General features: G+C 38.3%; 1 protein-coding gene across 1 annotated transcript; it reads left to right on the top strand.

Annotated features, from left to right (window-relative positions):
* Positions 1 to 27,422, top strand: CREBL2 (cAMP responsive element binding protein like 2). Its single transcript, XM_027856465.1, has 4 exons — positions 1 to 251; positions 19,839 to 20,036; positions 24,231 to 24,375; positions 25,008 to 27,422. The coding sequence occupies exons 1-4, from the start codon at positions 237 to 239 to the stop codon at positions 25,010 to 25,012; spliced, it is 363 nt and encodes a 120-aa protein (XP_027712266.1). The 5' UTR covers positions 1 to 236; the 3' UTR covers positions 25,013 to 27,422.
* Positions 27,423 to 27,436: the final 14 nt, after the last annotated feature.

Genomic DNA, 27,436 nt, shown 5'->3' with positions numbered 1-27,436 from the left:
TGGCGCTTCTATAAACACACGGGAGAAACTGTCATGGAGGGGGAGGAGGCCGCGGCGGGTGACGGGGACGTTTGGGGCCGCTCCTGGGGCTCCCCGGCTCATTTCTGAACGGGCCCCCTCTCCCTGGGACCTCGGGATCCGAAAGGTCTAGAGAAAAAATAAATCCCTGTTCTTCCCAGGGGGCGGAGCCGGGCGGGCAGGCAAGGCTGTGAGGCTGGGCCTGAGAGCCTGCCGACATGGATGACAGCAAGGTAAGCCCTGGCCCGGGCCGGCCGCCGCTGCCGACCCCGCTCGTCCTATCTTCGGGGGCCTCCCCGAGGCGTGGGGAGCTTTGCCCGGGGCAGTGAACACCTCCGGCCGGCGGGTCAGGGGTGGCGAGGGGCATGGGGGGCCCCGCCTTCTGGAGGCTCCTCTTCTCGGAGTTAGCCTTCACCCCCAGCGCCTGCCCGGGTCTGTTTGTCTACCCCTGGCCTTTCGCTTTTCTTTATTCACCTAGGTGAAAAATTGGCCCTCTTGTCTCTTATTGGCTCCCATCCCTCTTAATTGGGGGATGCTTACTCACTAGGTGACTGCAGTAATTTCCTTGGACTTTTTGGCCCTAGGTCAGGTTGTGTCTTATTGTCTCCCATTCCTCTTAGTTTGGGAGTCCTTAACTGGATTAATTTCCTTTGATTAGTGGGCCCTAGGCAAACTCTCCCCTTTTTCTTTGCCCAAAATCCCTTTAGACTGAAACCACTACTACCCTCAAAGGTCTTCTTATGGCCAGGACACCCTTGCCTCTCTACTTTCTTCTTTCCACCGGATCCTGAAATTTGGTTTCCTCTAGAGAGCTTTATCAGGACTAGCTAGTCACCACATTGGTTAGAGCACTGGATTGGGAATCAGGGAGACTCATCTTCATGAGTTCAGATCTAGCCTCAGACCCTTACTAGCTATGTGACCCTGGGCAAGTCACTTAACCCTGTTTGCCTCAATTCCTCATCTGTAAAATGAGCCGGAAAAGGAAATGGCAAACCACTCCAGTATCTTTGCCAAGAAAACCCCAAATGGGGTCACAAACAGTCTGACGTGACTGAAATAACTTAACAACAAACAGAAGAGGGTCTTATCTGACCAAGAAGACTAGTAAACTGCTTTCTTGCTGAGCAACTTTCATGTCCTACTTTCCTCTTATTAATTTCTCTCTTATCCAGGATGTTTACTCTGGTGCTGGTAGTACTCTGGTACTACTTTTGTAGCTAATGCTATCAAATTGAATTCATACACCAAAATGTTCTGTGACTATTTTTGTCTATATTTGTTAGTATGAGGGTAGCTTATATAGCAAATTTCCTAAGGATAAGATACTATTTCCCATTTAAATGTTGGGAAACTCATCCCCATGAATAAGAAAGAATTAGACATTTCTAAAACTGACTTTTTTGAAGTAGAAATCAGGCCTTCCCAATGCTTCCTGGGTGACCAACCTCTTTACATCATCTGTTCCTCTGTCATATCTCAATTTTTTTCCTCATCTTTTCTCCCATTAGAGCTTTTCTGATGTGGAGGTGCATCTGTTGTTACATACGTACAAAGGTAGGGTGATAAGAATTACCTTAGTTCTGTGGTAGTTTAGTCTTCTTGTGTCATCATCTCTCTTTCAGGAGATAGGTAAGGTATGTTTCATCTTCAGTCCTCTGGACTGGTAGTTTATCATTGCATTGATCAGAGTTGTGAAATCTTTTTTTTGTTTGTTTTTTTTTTATAGTGCTATTGTCATTGCAGAAATTATTCTCCCAATTCTGTTTATTTCACTCTGCTTCATTTCATAAGCTTGTTTCCAATTTCCTCTGAAACTTCCTTTAAGAAAGTGACTTTGAAATTGTTCATTTCATCTTTTCTTATGGTACAGCAATATCCCATTACATTTATATACCATTATTTGTTTAGTCATTCTCCAGTAGGTGGATCTCTCCCTTAGTTTCTAGGTTTTTTTTGTCACTACAAAAAGAGCTGCTATAAATATGATTGTATATTTGAGTCCTTTTCATCTTTCTTTGATCTTTTGGGGTATAGATCTGGTGGTGGTATAGCTGGGTCAAAGGGTCAGAGTTTAGTGATTTTTGGAGTATAGTTCCAAATTCCAGAATGACTGGAATACTTCACAGTCGTCCAGTGCATCACTGTGCTTATTTTCCTGCAGCCCTTTCAACTTTTGACATTATCTTCTTTTGTCATCCTTATCAATCTGATGGGTTTGAGGTCAAATCTCAGAATTGTTTTGATTTGCTTTTGTCTGATTATTAGTGCTTTGAAGCACTTTTATATGGTTGTTGGTAGCCTGGATTTCTTCCTGTGAGAGCTTCTGCTTATATCCCTTAACCGTTTGTCATTGGGGAATGGCTTTTAGTCTTGTAAATTTGAATCAGTTCCTTACCTATTTCCCTTCTAATTTTAACTGCATTCTGGTTTTCCGCAAAAGCAACTTTCCTCTTTTAATCAACAGGTATTTATTAAGTGTCTGCCAAGGTTCAGGCACTATGTTTAAACGTTTGACAAAGACAAAAAAATGACACAGTCCTGCCCTCAAAGAGCTTACATGCTATGTGAGAAATAAGAGGTACACATAGGTAGACACAAAGTAAATTCAAGTTAATTTTAGGTTTAGAGAGATAGTAAGTATTACTTAGTAGGTGATGGTTAAGATGAGCTTTGAAAGAAGCTAAGCATTTTAAGGGGCAGTTAGGTGGCCCAGTGGGTAGAGTGATGGGCCTGGAGTCAGGAAGGCCTGAGTTCAAATGTGACCTTAGACACTAGTTGTATGACCCTGGATAAGTCACTTAACCCTGTTTGACTCAGTTTCCTCATTGTAAAATAAGCTGGAGAAGGAAATGGCTAACCATTGTAGTGTCTTTGCCAAGAAACTCCCCCTCAAAAAAAGGATGTCATGAAGAGTTGAACAAAACTGAAAATGACTAAACAATAGCAAAGGATTCTAAGAGATGAAAGAGAGGAAAAAATGCATTTCAGGCATGAGGGTCAGACAATGCAAAGGCATAGAGACTGTATATGGACTGTTACTGCAGATGGAATGCCATGTATGAAGATAAGCAAATAGATTAGTTTGGCTAGAGCATAGTATACTAATATGTGAAGGAGAGAAATGTATAATAAGCGTGGAAGGGCAGAGTGATGTCATATTAGGAAGGGCTTTAAATGCCAAACAGAGGGGTTTGTATTTGATCTGAGAGGCAATCAGGAGCCACTGGAGTTGTTTGTTTGTTTTGTTATTTTCCAGTTCATTTGCTTTAGGAATATCACTTTGGTAGAGTTCTGTGGGATATGGATTGGTGAAGGAAGAGACTGGAGTCAGGAGACCAAAGAGAAGTCTGTTATTTCAGTAGTTCAGGTGAAAAGTGACAAGGGAAGGAAATAAGGTGGTTATGGTATTTGAGTTAGAGATGCTTTGGAGGTAGAATTGATAGGACTTGGCATCTATATGTGGAGTGGGGGAAGAGAAGAGCTGAAGATAATGTTGAGATTGTAAACTCGGATATCGGTAAGAATGGTAATGCCCTTCATAGAAATAGGGTAGTTAGGAAGAAGGGCAGATTTTGGTGGAAAGATGATGACTTACGTTACAACATGCTGAGTTTGAGATGCCTACTGGATATACAGTTTGAAATGTACAATAGATAGATGGTGATACAGGACTGGAGCTCAGGAGAGAGAGAAGAATCAGATATATATTTTGTAGTCATCTGTATAGAGATTATAATTGAACTAACGGGATCACCAAAAAAAGAGAATATGTAAAGAAATTAGAAGGCCCAAGACACAGCCTTAGGGTATACCCTCAGTTATGGAATAAGTGCCTCATGCATATTAAGCTTTTATAATAAATGCTTGTTGAAGGGAAGTAGTTTTTTTTAAAAAAAGTAGGAGGCTGGATGAGTTATGGAAAGATGGGCACATTTAATGCACTGTTGGTAGAAATGTGAATTGGTTCTACAATTGTGGAAAGTAATTTAGAAATATACTAAGAAAGTGACTCAAATTATATACCCTTTGACCCAGAGATTCTACCGCTATTCGTATGCCCTCAGGAGGTCAGTGATTAGAAAGAAAGAAAAAAAGGTACTCTATACATTAAAATATTTGTAGTAGCAAAGAATTGAAAACAAAGCCATTCCCTAGCAATTGGGGAATGGATAAACAAGGTGTAGTCCCTGAATGCAGTGGAATATTATTGCACTGTTAAAAATGATGAATATGATGAATATAGGAAGCATAAGAAAACATATGAACTGATGAAAAGAAAAATAAGCAGAACTAGGGAAATAAATGCTCATTTGATTGGTCCAGCAAATGATATTAACAAGGAGTAACCAGATAGGTAGGAGGAGAACCAGGAGAAAGCAATGTCATTAAAAACCTTGAGAAGAGAGAGAGAGTATCCAGGAGAAAAGAGGAAGTAGAGGCAGCAGCCATTTCTAGGAATTTGATTGATAAAGGGGGAAGAATCATAGGAAGGGAAGTATATGATAGGGTCAAGTGAGGGATTTGTGTAGGTAGCAGGGAAGGAGCAAGTAGCTAGGGAGAGACTGAAAATTAGAAAGGGGTTGATTGTAGGGGCAATCTACTGGAGAGAACAAATAAAGGATCAGCCAATCATACTTTTTTAAAGTCCTGCTATGTGCCAGGCACTGTGCTGAGTAAGTACTGGAATATAAAGAAAGGCTAAAAACAGTTTCTGCTGTCAAGGAACTGTGTAATAGAGGAAACAACATGCAAACAACTATGTACAAACAAGATATTTAAAGGATAAATTGGGGTGGTCTCAAAGAGAAGGTGCTAGCTAGGATTAAAGAGATGGGGAAAGACTCCTTGCAGAAAATGGGATTTTAGCTGAAACTTGAAGGGAAAGTTAGGGGGTAGAAATGAGGAGGGAAAGAATTCCAGGTATGGGGGATAGCTGGTGAAAACCCTTGGAGTTGGGAGATGGAGTTTAAGGTGAGAGGAACAGCAAGGAGGCCAGCATTACTACATGGCAAAGTGAAGGTGAGGTGTAAGAAGACTGGAAAGTAGGAAGGGATCAGGTTATAAAGGGCTTTAAAAGCTGATGGAGCAACTGGAATTGGAACAAGTAGAGGGCTGGCCTTGATGAGAAGAGCCCCCTCTTCACCAGAAACTGAAGTAAAGGAGAAGAGAATGTGAGATAATGTTTAGAGGTTTTGAATTGAAAATCATGAGAGAAGGTGGAGCTCTGGGTGAATGGCCTAATTTTCTTCACTAAGTATGAAGTTGAGGTTCGCTGCTGAAAGGGTGAGGTGGGGGGAGGGTCATGTGGGACTCTTGAGAAGAGAAAAGTAAAGTTTTGAACTGGCTCTGTGGGAATCTTGAACTAAATGTCCCATAGGTAACTCAAACTCAAAATCCACCCTCTTGTAAACTTCCCTATCATTGTTGAAGGCACCTCCATCTTTTCAGTCACCTAGGCTTGCAGTCTCATCCTCATTCTTACCACATATCCAGTCTTTGGCCAAGTTTTGTCATTTCTACCTTCACAACATTTCTTGTATCTGTCCCCTTCTCTCCACTTACACAACTGCCACCTTGAAGTAGGCCCTCACCTCTCAGGTCTGGACTATTGTTCTACTTGGTCTTCCTGCCTCAGTTCTCTCTACTCATCTGCCAAACTGGTCTTCTTAGGGGTCATACTGGTAGCAAAATGAACAGTCATTCATTCTTTTTTATTATAAGTTTTTTAACTTATTTTAAACTTAAGTATAAAAAGAAAAAAAAATTGTCATGTACGCAACAGAACAAAAGAGAGGATTCAATATAAAACAATTAATTTCCATTTCAAGAAAACCTATATAATAAATGCTCCACATTGCTTTCAAAGCTGTTGAGCTTTTTTTTGCTTCCTTATGGTTTTTCTTTTGTTCTTTGCTGTACCCTTTTTACTTTATTCTTTCCCCTCCTTCCCTCTGCCCCCCAACACAGTGTGGATATATACACATATGTGTGTATGTATATATATGTATAGTCCATAAACATACATGTATATATAAGACTGTATATGGTACATGTGGGTCCTTTTCCCATTTTTGTGATCTCTTTGGGATACATACCTAGTAATGGTATTGCTGGATCAAAGGGTATGCACAGTTTTATAGCCCTTTGGGCGTAGTTCCAAATTGTTCTCCAGAATGGCTGGATCAGTTCACGATTCCACCAACAATGCATTGGTGTTCTAATTTTCCCACATCTCCATTTATCATTTTCTTTTTTTTGGTTATATTAGCCAATCTGATAGGTGTAATGTGGTACCTCAGAGCTGTTTTAATTTGCATTTCTCTAATCTATAGGAACTGTAGTTCTGTAGCTCTCAGATCTGCCCTTTTCTTTGTATAATTTGTGCAAATTGTTTTAGAGCATTAAAGCTGGAAGGGACCTGGGAAATCCTTTAGTCTGACCCTCCCTTCCTTTTACATAAGACTTGTCAAAAGTCATAAAGTGGCGATATTGACATTCATACCCCTTCTCCTCCAAAGTCTATATATATTATCTAAATTGAGTCTCACAGCCACTTGGTGAGGAAGGTACTACAGGTATTATCCCCATTTTGTAGATGAGGAAATTGAGGTTCAGATAGGTTATGTGATATGCCCAGGGTCATGGCTAGCAAGTGCTAGCAAGAGGCAGCATTTGACCCCATGACTTCATGACTTCCAAGTCCAGCCCTTTGTCTCCTCTGTTACCTCTTTGAAAAGATAATAGTAGGAAAGAAAAAAGAAAGAAGAATGACACAACTAGGAAGGGAGAGAAACGTATGTGTGGGTAATATCATTAGTATTATTTGCATATAAAGACTGCAACTGTGAGCTATCATTAGTGAAGTGGATATTTTGAATTATTTTTCTAGTAGTGCACTGGTCTATATTCACTTTTGTACTGCTGCTCTCCCTTCATTCCCTCACTCCTCATTACAGCCTGCATTTTTGAGAGAGCTGGGTAGGGTTGCAGTCTGTAACCAATAAACCGAATAGAGCTAAGTGCTCTGCATAGGGATTCACTGTGACCTTGGCTTTATTAGCACATTGCTTTGATTGACTGACTTACCCAGCTACAGATAATAAACTGATTGATTCCCAATAGTAACACCAATGGAACAAAACTGATAGGCACAAGCTTGGATAAACTTGGCAGAAAGTTGGGTGACAGAATTAGGAGCCAGTTTGGACTAGGCCAGACTTTAGGTATTTACTTGTTATTGTATCACTCACTTGACACAGATACTTTTAGTATTGTTAACTTTTCATTTGTTAGGTCTTATTTTCCCAACTTTAGGGAAACTAAATATTCTTCAGGTATTTCAGTACCTGTTGTTGTTGTTCAGTCATTTCAGTTGTGTCCAACTCTTCATGGCCCCATTTGGGATTTTCTTAGCAAAGATACTGGACTGGTTTGTCATTTCCTTCTCCAGCTCATTTGACAAATGAAGAAACTGAAGCAAACAGGGTTAAGTGACTTGCCCAGGGTCACACAGCTAATAAGTGTTTGAGGCCAAATTTGAACTTAGGAAGATGAGTCTTCCTGATTCCAGGCCTAGCACTCTATCCGCTGAACCACCTAGCTGCCTTAGCATAGTGTTATATTAGGTGCTCATCAAATATTTTTTCATAAAAGGGGCCATGATGTAATTCCAAGAGTTGTGCTTATATAAATCAGTTTTACAGCTTCCTAGTTAATGAAACTAGAAGTGGAATGCTGGAGATTATGCATAGCCCCAGACTGCTTCTCTCATAGAACATGCAAGTGTACTAATACATGTTTTGAGAAAATCCACTTTGAGGAGAAAACTGGGAAAGAATTTTTACAACTAGTGTCTCTGACAAGGGCCTGATTTCTAAAATATATAGAGAACTAAGTCAAATTTATAAGAATACAAGTTATCCCCCAGTTGATAAATGGTCAAAGGATATGAACAGGCAGTTTTCAGAGGAAGAAATTAAAGCTATCTATAAGTCGTATGAAAAAATGCTCTAAATCACTGTTGATTAGAGGAATGCAAATCAGAACAACTCTGAGGAGCCACATCACACCTATCAGATTGGCTAACATGACAAAATGGGAAAATGATAAATGTAGGAGATGTGGGAAAATTGGAACACTAATGCATTGTTGGTGGAGTTATGAAGTGATCCAACCATTCTGGAGAGCAATTTGGAACTATGCCCAAAGGGCTATAAAAATGTTCATAACCTTTGACACAGCAATACCACTTCTAGGTCTGTATCCCAAAGAGATCATAAAAATGGGAGAAGGACCCACATTTACAAAAATATTTATAGCAGCTCTTTCTATGGTGGCAAAGAATTGGAAATTCAGGGGATGCTCATCAATTGGGGAATGGGTGAACAAGTTGTGGTATATGAATGTAATGGAATACTATTGTGCTATAAGAAATGATGAGCAGGCAGACTTCAGAAAAACCTGGAAAGACTTGTATGGACTGATGCTGAGTGAAGTGAGCAGAACCAGGAGAACGTTGTACACAGTAACAGCCACATTGTGTGATGACTAATTTTGATAGACTTAACTCTTCTCAGCAATGCATGGATCTAAGACATCTCCAAAAGTCTCATGATGGAAAATGTTATCCACATCCAGAGCAAGAACTATGGAGTTTGAATATAGATCGAAACATACTATTTGCTTTTTTTTTTCTTCTCTTTTGTTTCTTCTTGCTTGTGGTTCCTCCTGTGGGTTCTAATTCTTCTTTACCACATGACTAATATGAAAATATGTTTAATAGGGATGTATATGTAGAGCCCATATCAGATTGTATGCCATCTTGGGGAGGGAGGTAGAGAAGGAGAGAGAGAAAATTTAAAACTCAAAAGCTTATGGAAGTGATTGCTGTAAACTAAAAATAAATTAATTAAAAAAAAAGAAAAAAGAAAATCCACTTCTCCTTACCTACTGTATCTGCAATACAAAATTTAAGTATCTAGTCTCTAGAGGTCAGGAATCACATGCAAAAACTTTTGTCATAGTTTATTATGTAAATCTTGACTTTCACTCTCATACTGCTCTTCTTCAGTATTCTAGATGTCTAAGGTCTACTAATAGTCTATCATTTGCCTAGCTTGCCAGTTTTGGGGCATCATATTATAGATTAGGGCCCAGACCTACCTTTCACAGGAGAGGATGAACATAGGACCATCTTTGGTCACAGTCTAGTAATGGTGGCCTTTTATCTCCTTCTGATTTCCTCTTTCTAACACAAAGACATGAAGTTGATTGAGGAGTAAAAAGACTGATTTTTGGCATGTTTGTGGTCATTGTAAAAAAAAAATGCTAGACTTGGAGTCAGAGTAAGGTTCAAATTTGGTCTCTAGCACTTAATAGCCCAATCATTCTGGTCAAGTTACTTAATTTCTTTGAGTCTTGGCTTTCTCTTCTGTAAAATGAGAATCATAATAGGTATAGTGCCTGCTTCATTGGGTTATTGTTTGGGAAGCTTTAAAGCACAATATAAATTAGTCATTATTGTCACATATCTCTCCTCCAATCATTAGGAAGCAAAATTGTGCCAAAGTTTAGGTCTCTTGGAGTTCTCATGTTGCCTCCTGGCTATGTACTACCTCCACAAAAAACAAACAGAAACCACCAAGTTTTCTTCTTGGGCTGTACTTCATCCTCTAGACCTTTCCTGCCCTTTCCATCCCAGCCGTATCATCTGCTCTGTGTATCATCTCCACAGAGTTCTGTTCCTGCTTTCTAGGTAAAAGCCAGTTAATCTAAATTCATCCTTACCAGTGGATACCAATGTTTTGATAGTCTTTCTTCTTGCCAAGTAACACGTGCATTTTAATAGGCACCATCCTCGAGGTGGTTCCTAGCTTAAAAGATTGACTCTAGACCAAGAATTCTTAGCTGGATTCTGTGAACTTATATTTTTAAAAAAATATTTTGATAACTATATTTCAATATAATTGACTTTCTTTTTAATCCTATTTATTTTATTTTATGTACTTAAAAACATTGTGAAAAGTGATCCACAGGTTTAACCAGACTGCCAAAGAAGTCTGTAATGCAAAAAAAGTTAAGAATCCCTGCCCTGGAGTATGGCAGGCTAGTGGAGAAAATACTTGTCAGGAAATCAAACTAAATTCATTCATTTGCCTAATTGACTGGAAACTCCAGGAAAAAAAAAGTTGCTTTAGAAATATTTAACCTTTTTCCTAGGATGTATGCTCTTAACAAAATATCACTATTCTTAACCTTGTAGCATCAATTTTCACAGGCATCTTCTGCAGACAGTTTGCCAACCTGGAAGAATGACAGGCAGCATGAATGCAAAGCATAATGGAGGCCAGTGGAGGAAATGTTTCTCATGAGAACAGTTTAAATCTAAATTCATTTAGTTGGCTCTGGGTGCTAGTGAGGCAGGTGGTTAGCATGGAAGGCATAGGAGATAGAGGTAGAGTACTACATTTGTTGTCAGTAAGATCTTCAAGTACTTGCCTCTGCCAGCTGTGTGTCCATGACAAATCACTCACCCTCTTGCTACACCAGGCAAATCATAGAATCATGTAGATCTGGAGCTGAAAGGGACTGATATTTTAGAGCTCTTCTAGTCCACCACCTCTTTTCACAAATTAGTAAATGGGCTTAAAGAGGTTAAATGACCTGACCTTAAGATCATGCCAGGATAGATATGGGAAAGCTGGAATTATCTAAGATTCTAGTTACTGAAAAATTACAGGAGAGAGTTTCCACACTGGAATGTTCTTACACTGCTAAAATGACGCCAACCCTAAGGATTGCAGGAGTGTAGAAAAGGGAAATGCCATTGGGAAGGGAAGGCTTCGTAGAAGAGAAGTTGATCTTTAACTGGGATTTGAAGGAAGTATGGGATTTGCATTGTTGAGGGAAGGGAGGAGAACATTTAGGGTACTGGGGAGAGTAAGAAAAAGGAGAACAAAGCATGAGTAAAGATGTAGAGGTAGGAATAAGCATAGTGAGTATGTCTTAGAGACTAGCTGGATTGAATCTCAGAATACTTGTTAGAGAAGAGAGGGAGGGCTGGGGGCTGGACGGGGAGCCTCAACTGTTATGATGATAGATTTGGACTTGATTCAATAAGCAATGAGGAAACTATTATAAGTTCTTAAATAAGAGTAACATAAAGAATTATTATAAGAAGGCTAATCTGGTGACAATATATGGGATGAATTACAGTAAGGAGGAGTCTGGAGGCAGAGAGACCAATTAGAAAAGTAACATAGGTGTGTCTGTAGTAGAGTGGGAACAGGAAACAGGGAGGGATGAATTTGAGAGATCATAATTAACAAGGCTTAATTAAATGAGCATGGGGGAGTTAGAATATTAAAACAACCTTCAAGGGTTGATTTAAATATCATTTAAATTTAATCATACTTTATGATGGTAAGCTAATTAATTTTCCAAGTGACTTGAATTAATACATGTCATTTTTCTTTATCTGGCCTGCATATTTTTTCATCTGTGGCAAAGAACAGATATAATCATTGTTACTACCTGTGATCATCTTTGCTACTTTTTTGAACTTGATCTTTTATACTAAGTAGTAACTATTTTGCCAAGTGAGGTTTGCCCTCTCTCTCCCTTTTCCTCTCCCTCTTCCTTTCTCCCTCCTTCTCTCCCTTCCTTTCTTTTTTTTCTGAGAGTAGCTTTGATTTGCAGTTTTTGTGTCCTCTGCTATGACGACAGAGACAAAGCAAAGAAAAACAGAAATAGGCAAGAAGCTCAAAGAACTAAGCAAAGCTTTTCTGTTGTTTAAGGTTATAGTTGGCAACAAGAGAGATACACACTGACAGAGCGAGAGAGGGTTTTTTAGTGTAGAGTTAGGGTTGTAGAATCCTAAAGCTGTGGTCCTGATCACATTTTGTACAGATCACTTCCCTTTTCTTTTTGTCTCCCCTCTAAAAAATGGTCACCATGAAATTTGTGTGTATATGTGTTTGTCTTTGAGGTGGGGTGCTGGGCAGTGGGGTTAAGTGACTTGCCCAGAGTCACGCAGCTAGTGTCAAGTGTCTGAGGCCATATTTGAACTCGGGTCCTCCTGACTCCAGGGCTGGTGCTCTATCCACTGTGCCACCTAGCTGCCCCAATGAAACTTGTTTTAAGTGATCTTTTAGATCCTTGGCTGAAGGATGCTTTTAAGATTTTAAAGTGGTAAACCTTTGTTTTTGAAGCATGCATTTGAGATAGGCACAGTGAATTGGACAGTGTGTTGGGTACAGATTTAGGTAGGAGCAAGAGAGCAATGTGGATTGAATGTGGAAAGCTACACAGTTCTTACAATTCAAAAATGTCCCTAGCACAAAGACCCATCTTCTCATCACAGATGTCAAAGTAATACTATAGGGTTGTTAATAGTGGAATACCACAGTCTCTTAGGAATCGAGTTTTAGGTAGTCCAAAGGGCAGTGGAAAGATGCATGATAACTACAAGTTGGCCATAGTGTGTTTACAGTGAAGAGCTCTACTCCAGAAGTGACAAAAGTTATAATTGAGAAAATGTATGAAGATGAAAAAAGGAGGTGGGTTGATTGGACACATGAAACTGAGGAATAACAGATGGGTAGTCTCAGTGCTTCGGTGGTACACAGGAAGTATAAAAATATGTAGAAGAAAGTCTCCAGCAAAAAATAAATTAGGGCAAGGCTTGCTGAGGAATCCAAGCTTAGAACTGGAGGAAGAACTTACAGAGGGACCTACATGAGTGGAGCTTAGAGGATAAGTGCCCCCAAAAGGAGCCAGAGTCTGAATTGTGTTTTCCATGTCCCTTGGTACCTTCTTTGATGGGGAGCATGGCTAACCTTGAGTGAGATAATACATTGTGCCAGTCGCGCCGTGCACTCTCCTCCTATAAGGAGCAGGCTGCCAGAGTCATACTTACCAGTCTTCGGTGCCCACCCAGATAAACACAGAGACAAGCCAATCAGGAGGTGCAAACACTCGAGCTTTATTCAGAGGCCATCACAGCAAGGCCAAACAGGAAAGCCAGAGCAAGAGAGCAAGGGCAAGAGAGAGCGAGCTCCGATCTCTACTGTTCCTTAAGTACCTACTTAGCTCCTCCTCCTCAGCCCGCCTACTAGTCATTGATTGTAGGATCAGATACCGGAAGGGGATGTCTGGGTTTAGCGCTGCACCAAGGGAGAGGAAGTGACGCAGGAGGCTAGGACCGGATACAGGAAGGAGACGTCTGGGTTTAGTGCATAGATGAAGGGAGAGTATGTCACACAGGAAGTCAGGCCCAGATACCGGGAGGAGGAGTCTGGGGTCAGTGCTACACAAAGGGAAAGTACATGACCCAGGAAGTCAGGAAGGAGACGTCTGGGTTTAACGTTGTACCTAGGGAGAGGACTAGACAAAGGGACTCTCTGCCCAACTCGTTCTCTGCCGTCCCACTCCCACGTGGCACAGCCCCCTGCCTCAGGAGCACGTGCTCTGGCTACTTCCTTGTATCCTGTTCCTTCCCCAGCTTATCACAGCTCCACATAGCACTGCCCACTGCCTCGGGAGCGTGAGCTCTGGTTACTTCCTAATATCTTGTTCCTACCCCATCTCGCCACAACCCCCACGTGGCAGTAGCCAACATCAGACAATCCCTCACAATACATGTTAACAGTGTATCAAAATCTCCAGTGTATGAGTCAAATTTATAAGAATATGAGTCATTCCCCAATTGATAAATGGTCAAAGGATATGGAAAAGCAGTTTTCAGAAGAAGAAATCAAAGCTATTTATAGTCATATGAAAAAAATGCTCTAAATCACTATTGATTAGAGAAGTGCAAATTAAAGCAACTCTGACATACCACCTCACACATACCAGATTGGCTAATACAACAGAAAAGCAAAATGACAAATGTTGAAGGAGACGTGGAAAAATTGGGACACTAATGCATTGTGGGTGGAGTTGTGAACTGATCCATCTATTCTGGAGAGCAAATTGGAACTATGCCCAAAGGGCTAGGAAACTGCACATCCACTTTGACCCAGCAATACCACTACTAGGTTTATATCCTAAAGAGATTAAAAAAAAGAAGAAAAAAAAAGAAAAGGATCTATATGTACAAAAATATTTATAGCCACTCTTTTTGTGGTGGCAAAGAATTGGAAATCGAGGGGATGCCCATCAGTTTGGGAATGAGTGAACAAGTTGTAGTATATGAATGTAATGGAATACTATTTTGCTGTAAGAAATGACGGGCAGGATGGTTTCAGAAAAAACAAAAACAAAAACTGGACTTCTATGAACTGATGCAAAGTGAAGTGAACAGAACCAGAAGAATATTGTAGAGTTAACAGCAATATTGTATGATGATCAACTGTGAATGACTTAGCTATTCTCGATCCAAGATGATTTTGAAGGACTTATGGTGAAAAATGCTATCCACTTCCAGAGAAAGAAGTGATGGAGTCTGAATGCAGATTTAAGCACACTTTTTTTTAAACTTTATTTTATGTTTTTTGGTCTGTTTTCTTTTGCAACATAGCTAATATGAAGCTATGTCTTGCATGACTGCACAGGAATGAGGGTATCCAAATTGCCTTTTCAAAGAGGTCCTTCCTGAGGTCCCAAGGATGATCTGTTGAACTCCATGTCATCTAGTTTTGATTGACTCTAGCACACACCAGATTTCCATAAAACTTTCCTAGAGTTTACTCTACAAATTTTATTTTATCCAGTTATTTTGGTTTGGGGTCACAATATGAATTATTCTGGTTTAATTCTTGTAGGATGGTGATGAAGGGCAGTGACTAGGCTGGAAAACAGGAAAGATTTTTCATATCTTTATCAGTATATATTAGATTTTTAGATAGATTTTTTAAAGTTTCATTGAAACTTGTCTTCTTTAGGACTAGGAAACACATAATGTGATCATTTACCTCTGAATAGAGAAAGGACTACTTCCTTAAGTATTTTGTCCTTCGATTTTTGACTTGTACCATCTCCTTTTAATCTGTTTTCATTTTACTGGCAGAGGGGAAATAACTTGTTTTAAGATGAAATTGTGTACTTCCTCTGGAACAGAAGTTCTTAACCTGGGGCCCATGGATTGATTATATCTTTATTTTTACTAACCTTTGTCCGTCTGTGTAATCTTGTGTATTTTATTTTGTGTAATTAAAAAACATTCTGATAAGGGATCCATAGGGTTCTCCAGATGTCCAAAGTAGGCTGTAACACAAAAAAGCCAGCCTGGAACAGTAGAAGTAGTTCCTGCTTTAGCTGTCTTGCCTATCTCCTTTAGAGAACTGGCTGCCATGAGAATTCATCTTTATGGCACCAGCAAGAGAAGAGAAAAGGGAAATTCTCCCTGTGGGGGGAGAGATATCTACTGAGTCACACACCCTAGGCTGATTTCCCCTAAAAAGGCAATGAAATCATCCTTAATTGGTCCAGAGTACTAAGTCTTGATTTACTGGTATAACTTCCAAGTCACATTCTAAGACAAAAAGTCCAGTGGACAAGGAAATGGGGCTTCTCAGCCTTGATGGACTCCCTGTTGCTGTGCAATCAAAATACCTTTCTGACTGGGCCCCATGGCAAATGAGAAGATACAAGGATCTGTTTTGCTCTTAAACCAAAGCTGTACCTTTCCTGATATATTTTCTGTGCTTCTACTGTAAACTTATTCTTGTTAAATTTCTTTAAAAAAGGTGAAACCTCTTATGGATTTGTTTTTTGCCTTGCTGATTCACATAGATGCACCACTAAAGGGAAGGCTCTCTTAAGGATCTACTTCCTGAGACATTTAAGGGCTTGAGACCCAGGAAGATCAAGTTGCTCCTCCTTTGCTCATTATATAGAACACTGTAGTCCTAGTGACATAAGCAATAGAAAGTTCTTAGAAAGTTCTTAGAAATAAATGTTAAAAACTAGTTCATCCTCAGGAGTGAAGATATCTGTCATTATAACTTGCATTCTGTTGTCACGTGCTGAATTTTATAAGTTTTCCTGTGTATTTGTCACATTTTGCAACAAAGAAGTAATGCCACTGAACAATACATGGCATCCTTCAAAAAAAAAACTTATTGTTCCATTTATCCTGATAGAGGCAGAATAGCAAAATAGAGTGCTGGAGTTAGAGTCAGGAGGATCTTGATCCAAATCTCATCCCAAGTACCACCAATGACTGTGTGACCTTGAACAAGTCACCTATCTTCTGAGCTTCTCTGGCTTCCTTCAAGTCCCAACTGAAATCCAGTCTTTTACAGGAATCCTTTACCAACCCCTCTTAATTTTAGTGTTTTTCCTCTTTTAATCATTTTTTATTTATATTGTACATAGCTTGTTTGTGTATTTTTGCATGCTTGTTGTCTCTCATTAGATTGTGAGCTTCTTGAGAGCAAGGACTATTTCCCCCCTCATTTATATCTCCAGAGCTTAGCACAGTGTTTGGCACATGATAGCCACTTAATAAATGTTTATTGACTGACTGACATTGACATTGAAATATCCTGGTGTTTTCTTTGTCTGTGTGGCAGTGATTGGGCAAAATAAATAAATAAATCATTCCAGTGTTTGAGAAACTATGATGTAGAATGAAATTATGTATCATTAGTTTTTAAACTTTTAAAAAATTTTAAATTACTTATTATTAAAAGAATTTTCACGTACCTGCATTTTTATTGTCTTTTTTTATACAAAAGTCACCTGATTTTTGTCCATAAAGAAGCTGTTAGAATCTCAAGACATCAGGACCCAGTTCTTGTTTATTTCATTGACTCACTGTACAATCCTGAACAAGACACTTAACTTTTCAACATCTCTGTTTCTCCATCTGTAGACCTTAACAGATCTCATTTTGTGGTATAATTAGTTGTTTTTAAAGAGCCTAAATTACTTCCGATAAACTGGGCCTGAAATTAGTCCTGGGTTCATTGAAGTGGGACATTAACCTGAACCTGGAGGCATGACAGGCCTCTTCAATTTTTTCTTCCAGATAATAGCTTTCATTCTTTTTTGTTTTGTTTTTATGAGAGGAAAAGCAACCAATATATTGGTCTTCATTTTACTCTGATTGCTTTCCCCCTGCCACTTAATAGTATTTTATTTTTTCCAATGTGTAATATGTGTAAACATGAAGATAGTTTTCAGCATTCACTTTTATAAGATTTTGAGAGTTCCAAATTTTTTCTTCCTTTCTTCCCTACCCCTTCTGCAAGATGGCAAGCAATCTGATGTAGGCTATACATGTATAATTATTTTGGGCATATTTCCACATTAGTCATGTTGTGAAAGAAGAATTAGAACAAAAGGGGAAACTACAAGAAAAAAAAGAGAGAAAATAGTATGCTTTGATCTGCATTTTCCATCATGAGTCTTTTGGAATTGTCTTAGATCGTTATATTGCTGAGCAGAGCTAAGTCTATCAAAGTTGGTCATCACACAGTGTTGTTGTGTACAGTGTACTATGTACAATGTTCTGGTTCTGCTCACTTCACTTAGCATCAGTCCATACAAGTCTTTCCAGGTTTTTCTGAAATCTGCCTGCTCACCATTTCTTAAAGCACAATAGTATACCATTACATTCAAGTACCACAGCTGGTTCAGCTATTCCTCAATTGATGGTTATCTCCTCCCCCTTCAATTTTAAAAAGCATTCTTTTAACACCAGTGCAACTGCCAACCACTAACCCATTCCTCTTCTATTTGTTTAGCTATTCCACACTTGACTGGCATCTGCTTTGTTTCCAATTCCTTGCTACTACAAAAAGTTTTGCTATAGATATTTTGGTGTATATGAGAGCTTTCTGTGATCTTCCTGGTGTATGTGCCTAGCAGTGGGATCACTGAATCAAAGGATATAGATATTAGAGTTAGTTTTTTTTTTTTTTAGCATAATTCCAGTTGATTTCCAGATGGTTTGGACGAATTCACCGCTAGGAGGATATTGTGATAGTATAGGTAAGAGAAGTTATGAGGACCTAAACTAGTTAATTTAAGGACTCTCTTTCGTAGTTGTTCCCTATGTCATCTTGACTAGAAGTCCCCATTTTTCGACTTTACACCAATTTTCCAGTCACCTAAAATGTGACCAGGAAGATAACTGGAAGATCTGGGGATTTTGTATGTGTAGAACATCTGGATTTATGGGAGACATTGGGCAGTCTCTCATGGTATCCTTATGGACCATATCTACTAGGAGATGTGTAGTAGTTTTACCATGTCATTTCGCCCTTGACCCATTCCTCATCAGAATTTTTATCCATCACTTGGATGACTATATAGATGGCATAATTAACAAATTTGTAGCTGATTGAAATCTCGAAAGGGTTCAGTAATGCTTTGGATGACAAAATTCCAAAAAGATTCTGGTATTCTGGGATGATAGACTAAAGTGAAAAGATGTGAAATATTAGAGGCATAAGTGTAAAGTCTTGAACTGAGTTCCAGTATAATTTTGTGGCTTAATTTTTTTGTATGAAAAAAAATTGAGTTTTAATTGGCTAAAGCCTTTGTTGGAGGTATTAGTGTGATGGGATTTGAAAAAAAAAAACAACAACAACAACCAAAAAAACCCAAATGTAATCTTAGGTTGCATGAATAAGAATGTACTGTAGTGTCCAAAACAACAGTGGTTGCAGTCCTATAACACTCTGTGCTGTGCAGTGTTGTGTTATGTCTCAGGTGTCACATTTTCTAAAGGGACACTGACAAAGATGTTGGGTGATCAGGATTATTGTGACCATTTTATGCCATGGAAAGCAAGGAATCGTTAAAGAAACTGAGGATTTTAACCTGGAAATGAGAAGACCTCAATGAGGGACATGATAACTATGAGTACTTATTTGAAGGGCTGTTATGAGGAAGAGAGATTACATTTATTTTCTGTGGCTTTTTAGAAGACAAAACTAGAACTAATGGATGCAAATTACAAGGGAATAAAGTTGAATTTGCTGTAAGGAAAAAATTCCTACTAATGCTATCCAAAAATAAAATGAGTTACCTCATGCAATAGCAAGTTCCACATCAATGGAGTTCAGACCGAGACTGAATGACCAGTTGTCAGGGGTGTTCTAGAGGGTACTCATGCAACTGGCATATGGGTAGACTAGATGATTTATGATGTTACAACTCTTGTGATTTTATGATTTCATGCTTATGAATGGCAGGACAGCTAAGGTCTCTCTGGAACCTGGAAATTGTGGGGAAAACTCTGAACCCGTAGAAATTATCTAGTCTTCTGTCTCTGGCCCTAAAAAAAGAAAAAAGCATTATCTGAAACATTTGTGACTTTCTGTTGATACCTTTGAACTTGAATAGATTTGAAGGGTAGCAACAACAGCCAAATATACCTAGGTAAGCTAGTCTTTCTTAAAAAAAAATGATAACTTCCATGAAAAAAATGTTACATTTTAATAATATCAAAGTCTCTATTTTTTTTGTCCCCTTCTGTGTCTTAAGGAGAAAACATCTGTCATTTAAAAAAAAATCTGTCAGGTTCACATCCACAGTTCATTTGATAGGATTTTGCTTCCTTAATTTTTTTAACCTATCCCTTACAATTATTTTTAAAGTGTCCTTTTTGCCAATGTGCAATATTAGTCACAGGACTGGTAATAGAGAGGCAACTAGGTGGTGCAGTGTATAGAGTACTGGCCCTGGAGTCATAAGGACCAGAGTTCAAATCTGGCCTCAGACACTAGCTGTGTGACTCTGGGCAAGTCACTTAACCTCAAATGCCACATCCTCCCCCCCTCCAAAAAAAAAAAAGACTAATAATGGACTACATCCTAGTCCTATTGATAAGGAAATGCTTGATATTTTTTCTTTTTTTCTTGAAGGTAGTTGGAGGCAAAGTAAAGAAACCAGGTAAACGTGGTCGGAAGCCAGCCAAAATTGACTTGAAGGCAAAGCTTGAGAGAAGCCGGCAGAGTGCACGAGAATGTAGGGCCAGAAAGAAGCTGAGATATCAGTATCTGGAAGAATTGGTATCTAGTCGGGAGAGAGCCATCTGTGGTCTCAGAGAAGAACTGGAAATGGTAAGGCATTTCTATTTTGTTCATTTTAGTTTTATTTGTAATTCAATGCCTGTCTCCATTCACTTAGCCAAAAGAGCAACAAATTTAATTTATGACAGAGTAGAAAATTTGTTAGATACTATATAGTGTAGATCAGTGGTGTCATACTTAAGTAGAAATGGATTCCTGTGGCTTCCTATCAACTTAGAAAACCACAAATTAACGTTACCTATGTTTTATTATATTTTCATTTTTTTGTTAAACATTTCCCAATTACATTTTAGTCTGGTTTGGCCCACCCTAGAAAGTTTTGCAAGCTATGAGGTTGACACTGGTGTAGCCTTACTAGCCAGACATCCTCTGGAGTATAATAATTTGTGAGGAGGCAAAGTAATAGTACTTCATGTTTATAGAGAACAATCTTGTGAAGTTGGTAGTGGAAGAGGTAAGTAATGTAGCTTGGTTGAAATACTGGATTTGTATAGGGAGACCAAAAATGGCTTATTAAAGTAGAGAGAATATAAGGTTAAACGATTGTGAATGCCAAGCTGAGGAACTTGAACTTAATATATAGGGTAAATCACTGTACTGGAATATTAATGTCCTACTGAAATTTATATGTGGGGAAGATTTTTGTAGGAGCATTTTATAATTTCGCTTTATCTTACATGCATTTATTGATTACAGAACACCTTGTGAGATACTTGTGAGGTAGAAAGAAAAATAAATAAGAAATAGTCCTTGTTCTTGAGACCCTTATAGTCCAGTAGGGGAGATAAGACCCTAAGCTTTAAGGCAAAAAAGTAGATGGTGAGTATATGAACAAAATGTCATAGCCAAATCCAGACTTCTCAGGTCAAAGAAAAAATAGTACAAGCATCCAGAAAGAAGTAGTTCAAGTACCAAAGGGTCTATAGTCAGTACCTCACAAGACCTGGCGCAACTACTTAAATTGAGAGGAAATTTTTGTGTACAATGTTCCTGATGTCAAAAGAGATAGACTTCCAACCAAGAATAACTTACCCTGCAAAGCTGAGTATAGTTCTATGGGGGTGGTGGGTTGGGGGGGAGAAGCGAGGGGGAATAGATTTTTAATGGAATAGAATACTTTAAAGAATTTCTGGTTTGAAAAAACCAGATATGAGTAGGAATATATTTTGAAATATAAACAAATCTAGAAAAGTAAATTTATTTGCATAATCAAAAAGAAGTATATGGTAATGTAATGCTAATGTTCAAATAAGGGGAAAAGGAACAAGTATTCCTTTAGAATCTTAATGTTTTTGAAGGCTATTAATGGAGTTAAATAAGAAAAATAAAGTTTCTGAGACTGGTTTGGTTCCATTCTGAGGGTTTGAAGAAGGGGAAGAGAAAGGATAGATGTGTAGAATGGAGGAAGAAGCAGTGAAACTTGCCTAGAATCAGTTACTAAGTGGCAGAATGGGGATTTTCTTACATTTGTGTAATAGTGCTTTAATGTTTACAAAATGCTTTACAAAATTTAATTTGATCCACATGATAACTTTTTGTGGTAGGTGTGCTATATTATTTCCATTTTTCAGATGAGGGAACTGAAGCAGAGAGAGGTTAAATAAGTTGCTCTGGGTCACACAGCTAGTAGCTGCCTGAGACTGAATTCTAATCCATGTTTTACAGACTCTTAAATCCAGCTTTATTTACTACAGTTCAGAGGTGTCAAACTCACAGGCAGAACTCCCAAGTGTTTGAATCAGATTAAAATGTAATTGGGAAATGTTTAACAAAATAAATAAAAATAAAAGATAGATATTGTTAACTTGTGGTTTTCTAAATTAGTATGTGTTCTGCAGAGATCGATTACTTAGTGATTTTGATACCACTGCTCAGAATACCACATTGCCTTGGCTTATGGACTTAAACATATAAATATATGTAAATGTTTGTGGTTGGCATAAAAACATCCATATTGATTCTCAATACATTTTGCTTTCTTCAGAACTTTTGTTAGGCAAAGTGTAGCCAGGTTTCTTTTACCTGAGGAGGAAAGGTGATTAGTCCTATGGGAAATACTGTTCCCCATTCCTCCCAATATTATAGAAAGAAGATTCACCTCCCTGACTATAGGAGAGGGTGGGACTCTATAAAGGTAGATATACGCTCAAAAGATATGTGATCTCATTGATTCATGAGTTCCCTCTAACAATGCAGAGCATAGCACATCCATACATGCCATTTTGTGTAAGTTTTATCCATGTCCTCCCAAAAGTTCTCCACAGGGGGTCCACCCAATGTCTTAGAGGCTTTCCTTGCTTACTTTTGCTATTGTGAGGGTACCACAGGAACTCTCTGACTATCCACCTGTCATTCTCCATTCTTGCTACGTAAGCAGTCAATCTTTTCTTTCTGTCATATAAATTCCTTACTGATTTCTTTTACCCCTGTTTTTCTTCTGAGTTGTTTGTTGGTTATATGTTGCAGACTATTCACAATCCATTGCCTTCTGTATGATATTCATTTTAGTTCTCAATTTTCAACCTTCTTGACTTCCCTACAGTCTTTGACACTCTCAATCACAGTTTTCTCCTTTATACTCTCTTTTCTCATGGTTTTGGTGACGCTGCCCTCTCCTAATTCTTCTGTCTGATCTCTCCTTCTCTGTCACACTTGCTAACTATAGGATCCTCCCAACGCTTTGTCCTGGATCTTATTTTCTTTTGTCCCTATGGTATTTTACTCAGTGGTCTCATCAGCTTCCATGATTTCAATGATCATATCTGTGTAGATGACTCTTAGATTTGCTTGTCTGTCTCTAGTTTTTCTCTCCAACTGTTGTCTTGCCTCCCCTTAACTATTCACTGTCTTTCACCCTGCCCCCATATCCAATCTATGCCAAGTACTGTCATTACTGCTTTAAAAAATCAGTTTTATTTTCTTTTAAGTTCTGAATTCTTTCCCCTCCATCTACTTCTCCCCCACCCATTAAGAAAGCAAGAAAAATGAAACCTGTTCCAAATACGTATAGTCAAGCAAAACAAATTTCTGCATCAGCCAAGTTGGGGGAAAAATGTGCTTCAGTCTGCACTGAGTCCCACACCTCTCTTTCTCTGGGAATGGATAGCATGTTTTATCATGAGTCCTCTGGAACTGGTCCCGTTGTATTTAGCAGAGTTCCTATCTTGCAAAGTTGTTTGTCTTTACAATATTATTGTTACTATATAAATTGTTCTGGTTCTGCCCACTTCACTTTATATCAGTTCATACAAGTCTTCTCAAGTTTCTCTAAAACCATCCTCTTCATCATTTCTTACAGCACAATAGCATTCCATCCCATACGTGTATGTAACTTGTTCAGCCATTCCCCAACTGATAGCCAGTTCTTCAGTTTCCAATTCTTTGCTATCATGAAAAGAGCTGCCATTACTATTTATACTTCTTATACTTAGCCATTAGTACATATTCTTTTTTTCTCTTCTCTGACACAGCCATTATACTGGTGCAGGTCCTTGTCACCATTCCTGGACTATTGCAATAGCCTGCTGGTTGGTCTCCCTTCTTTATGTTTCTCTCCATCCAATCCATACTCCACTCAGCTGTCAAATTGATCTTCCTAAAATACAAGTCTATCCTATCCCTTCCCTACCTCCACTCATTAAAATCCAATGGCTCCCTATTACCTCTCAGATCAAATACAAAGCCTTTTATAACCTGGTTCCCTCTACCTTAATCAGCCTTCTACTTAGTTTTACTACTTACTCAGTCTTCTTATACCTTACCTCTATTCCCTCTGTAATCTAGTGACACTGGCCTCTTTGCTAGTCCTTAAACTCCGGATTCTGAGTGTTTTCCTCTGGCTGTCCCCCATATTTTTATACTTTCTCTCTCCTTATCTCCAGCCTCTAGCTTCCTTAGCTGCCTTCAGCTCTCAGTTAAAGTCCCACCTTCTTCATTAAGCCTTTCCCAGTCCCTTTTAATCTTAGTGCTTTTATCTTTGACCTTAAAATCACTTTGAACCTCTTTTCTGTGCTTTTATTTACCCATTTGTAGTATAGTTACTGGTTTTATGTGTGGGACCCCTGCCCCTCTCCATGTAAACTCCATGATGGCAAGGATTGTGTCATAATTTCTTGGTATATTTCCCATTTGGTTTCATTTCTCTGCACATAGAAAGTACATGGGAAATGTTTTTTGAATGTGAGTTGACTGAATTTTGCATAAATATATTTTACATTATTTCAGTACAAGCAGTGGTGCATGGCAATGGATCAAGGAAAAATTCCCTCCGAAATAAAAGCTCTCCTAACTGGAGAGGAGCAGAGCAAATCTCAGCAGAACTCAAGCAGACATACCAAGGTTGTAAAAACAGAAGCTAATAACAATTCCTGTAAGTACACAGTGTTTGTTAAATTGATAATTGTTGAAGTCATGGTAGGTGTTTTATTTGTAGTCTGTCTCTCCCCAAACCAAAAGTTTAGATTAAAACAAAATTTTTATGTCATTTGTTATGATGAGCAAATGAAATGGCATGAGTGTCAAAATATTAAAACATGTTTTACCTGAGTGTATAAAGAGCACCTGATACTCCTTATGGGGAAACTTTTTAGTAGAAACAGTTGTCTTGTAGATAGGGGGTTTGTGTTATTTTAGATATCTTCAGTATGCTACTTTGTCATATTGAAATTGTCTTCATTCCACAGTTGCTCTAGGAGCACTTGGATTAATAAAGGAAGAACATTATAAATAATCAGTCTTTCACATTCCTTTTTTTAATCTGAAGTTTTATTCTTGTATGAATAGAATTGGTTTTTCAATGATTGTTATTGATGAGGAAACATCTTAATTACAAATTGAATTGAAGAACAGTAAGTCAACCTACTACTCTTTGAATATATTTTTAAAAAATCATACAAACTGTTTGCATGTAGATGCTTAATTGAGGCAAAAAAGTAGATTATCACAAGTTTAAAGTTTGTTGTGCAATTCCTTTGGTATTAAAGTTGGTTTTTTTTTTTTTAGGGTGAAGATTGTTTCCATTTAAACTCATGAATCAGTTGCTGAATTGAACATCCAGAATCACATGAAGAATGGACAAGACTGGGCTTTGGAATTTAATTTGCTACCTACAGTTCAACGGTCTGAACAACTTGCAGTTGTTGACCAAAATCTGTGATTGTACGTGTTGAAGGCCTTGCTTTAACCTTCAACAATAGCAAAATTCAGAATATTCGATCGTCTTTCATTTGATGTTGATAGCTATGGTAGATTTGCACATGATGTGATGCTTGGAAAAACCTATGTGACATGGAGGACAGTAAGTTAAAAGACAATAGTTTTGCACCTTAGCTCCATATTGGTTAATTATGTTCTTTTCATTTAATTGTGTGTGTTGGTGTCACTTCATTTACTCTGTTTTTTGTATAGTCTTATTCAGAGAAACCAAATAGGCTGTTTGCTAAATTATAAGTTTTCAGCCTTTAAAATGGACCTGAACTTCTTTTATCAAATTTACTTGAGTGATTTGTAATATATATTTCCTGCGGGAACCACAGATTTGTTCTGTGCATCATTCCAGCATAAATTGTGCATATGTATTAACAATTATATGCATTTCTATTTTTGTAATCCATGATGATCTTTCTGTTATATTGTACCTATAGGGACAATCCATATGAAGAGCTATTTGGGGAAGCTTCTCCTAGAAACTCTTGTAGCGGTTCTCCCCAACTGTATTTATAAACTATTGAAATTTCCCCATCTATATTAGCAAGTAAATTAATCAAATCTTAAAATTACTTTTCAGGTATTCAGATGGAGTGAACATTTTGTTATTGCTGAATGTAGAGAGATATATAAAGAGAATGTAGACAGGTGTATATAAAGAGAAATATTAAAACACTTTTTTGTACACTCAACAAACTTGGGAGACTGTCCTAGAGAAAATAGTTTAAAATTAGCTGCTGGTCCTTCGAGATCTTGTTTCTGCCTCAAGATCTGTAATAAAGTGACATACAGATTGCTTATAGCTCTAATGGCTGCCACAGTAACCAAAATACCAAGCTTCTTTCCTGACTTGAGACTAAAAGAGATTGGGCCCGATTTGTGCTTTATTCTGAGAAAGGTACAGTAGAAGGGTTATATTTCTGTTCTTGCTTGTTCAAGCCAGAGAGATACCTGCCAGAGAGGAACCTATATCTTGTGTGTCCAAGACAAACCCAGAACAAATGAGTACTTTGGTCCCATCTAAGCCACAGCTCTCTGTCCTGAGCCTCACATTAGGTTCAAACATAGGTGTTATGGCTATACACATCACTGCCATAAATGTGTGCGGCCAGGGGGAGCAGGGAGCAGTTCTTCCACTGACCTTTGCCATTCATATCCAAGCCTAAATTTACATGAAGGTTTATTTTCCCCAAAAGAAGGTTTGGTATAGTGTGAGGAATCAGGCTTATGACAAAGTATAAAAATCTTTGAAAAATATACTTGTTTAAAACAAATATGAGTAAGTACTAGATACAATTTAATATTTTTACTCCTGCTTCTGTGATGAGTTCCTTTATCATTGTCTGTTTCTTAGATAGTAGAAGTTGTGATCTCTTACTACTAAACCAAAATTATATGTAATTGGTCCACTATTCCCTATTGATTGACTTTTTCACCAAATGTCTGTTATGAAATGTTATTTTAGGGAAGATACATCTTCCTTAGGAAGATGATGTGGACCATGATGGGGAGCACACAAGTGAATATATATCCTTCTTAGACTGTAAAGTATGCCTTCATCTGGCCTGAGAGCCTAACAACCTGGTATTCTTTGGAGTGCAAACTCAGGTTTGCCCCTTTGGTGTTATGTGACCACCATTAGTAGACTGCTAGCTAAGCCCTCCCCTTTCCCCCCTAATTTTTGTGTTTTGGAACAATAAAGGGATGAAGAATATTTAATGTTTTAGAAACTGGATATGTTTTTGTTGTTTTTGGTTACTTGATCATACATGTTTTCCAAAATATCCTAAGACTTCGTTTACATTGTTTCTGGACCATTTTGAATACTGTCCAGGTAGTTATTGTAAATGTAAATATTCTAAAATGAAAATGGTTGTTTGATGGAATGTGCCTGTTATGCTTGAAATATTTCCTCCCTGGTAGTAATTCTGTATCATGTGAGGTCATTTGAGCTTTTGTTATAATATCTTTACAAGAGTTGATCATTTTACCCTCACATAGAGGATATGGAATTCATGTAAAAGTAAATTACAGTTTGTTGTGCTTATTTTATTCCCAGGACTTTCACTTTGGTCTTTGTGGACAAACAGATGAAACCAAGAGAAGGTGCCTTGGCTTTAAAAAGAAATGTTTTGAGTACTTTGGGGATTGTGCTGTCAGTGTATTTTGGTTACTTTAAAGCATGGTAATAAATGTCATTGATTAAAGGAACTGGAGCACTTCCT

Source organism: Vombatus ursinus, unplaced genomic scaffold (assembly GCF_900497805.2).
Source record: "Vombatus ursinus unplaced genomic scaffold, bare-nosed wombat genome assembly UNPS02011431.1, whole genome shotgun sequence".
NCBI classification, from domain to species: Eukaryota; Metazoa; Chordata; class Mammalia; order Diprotodontia; family Vombatidae; genus Vombatus; species Vombatus ursinus.
This window is presented reverse-complemented; position numbering and strand designations above follow the sequence as displayed.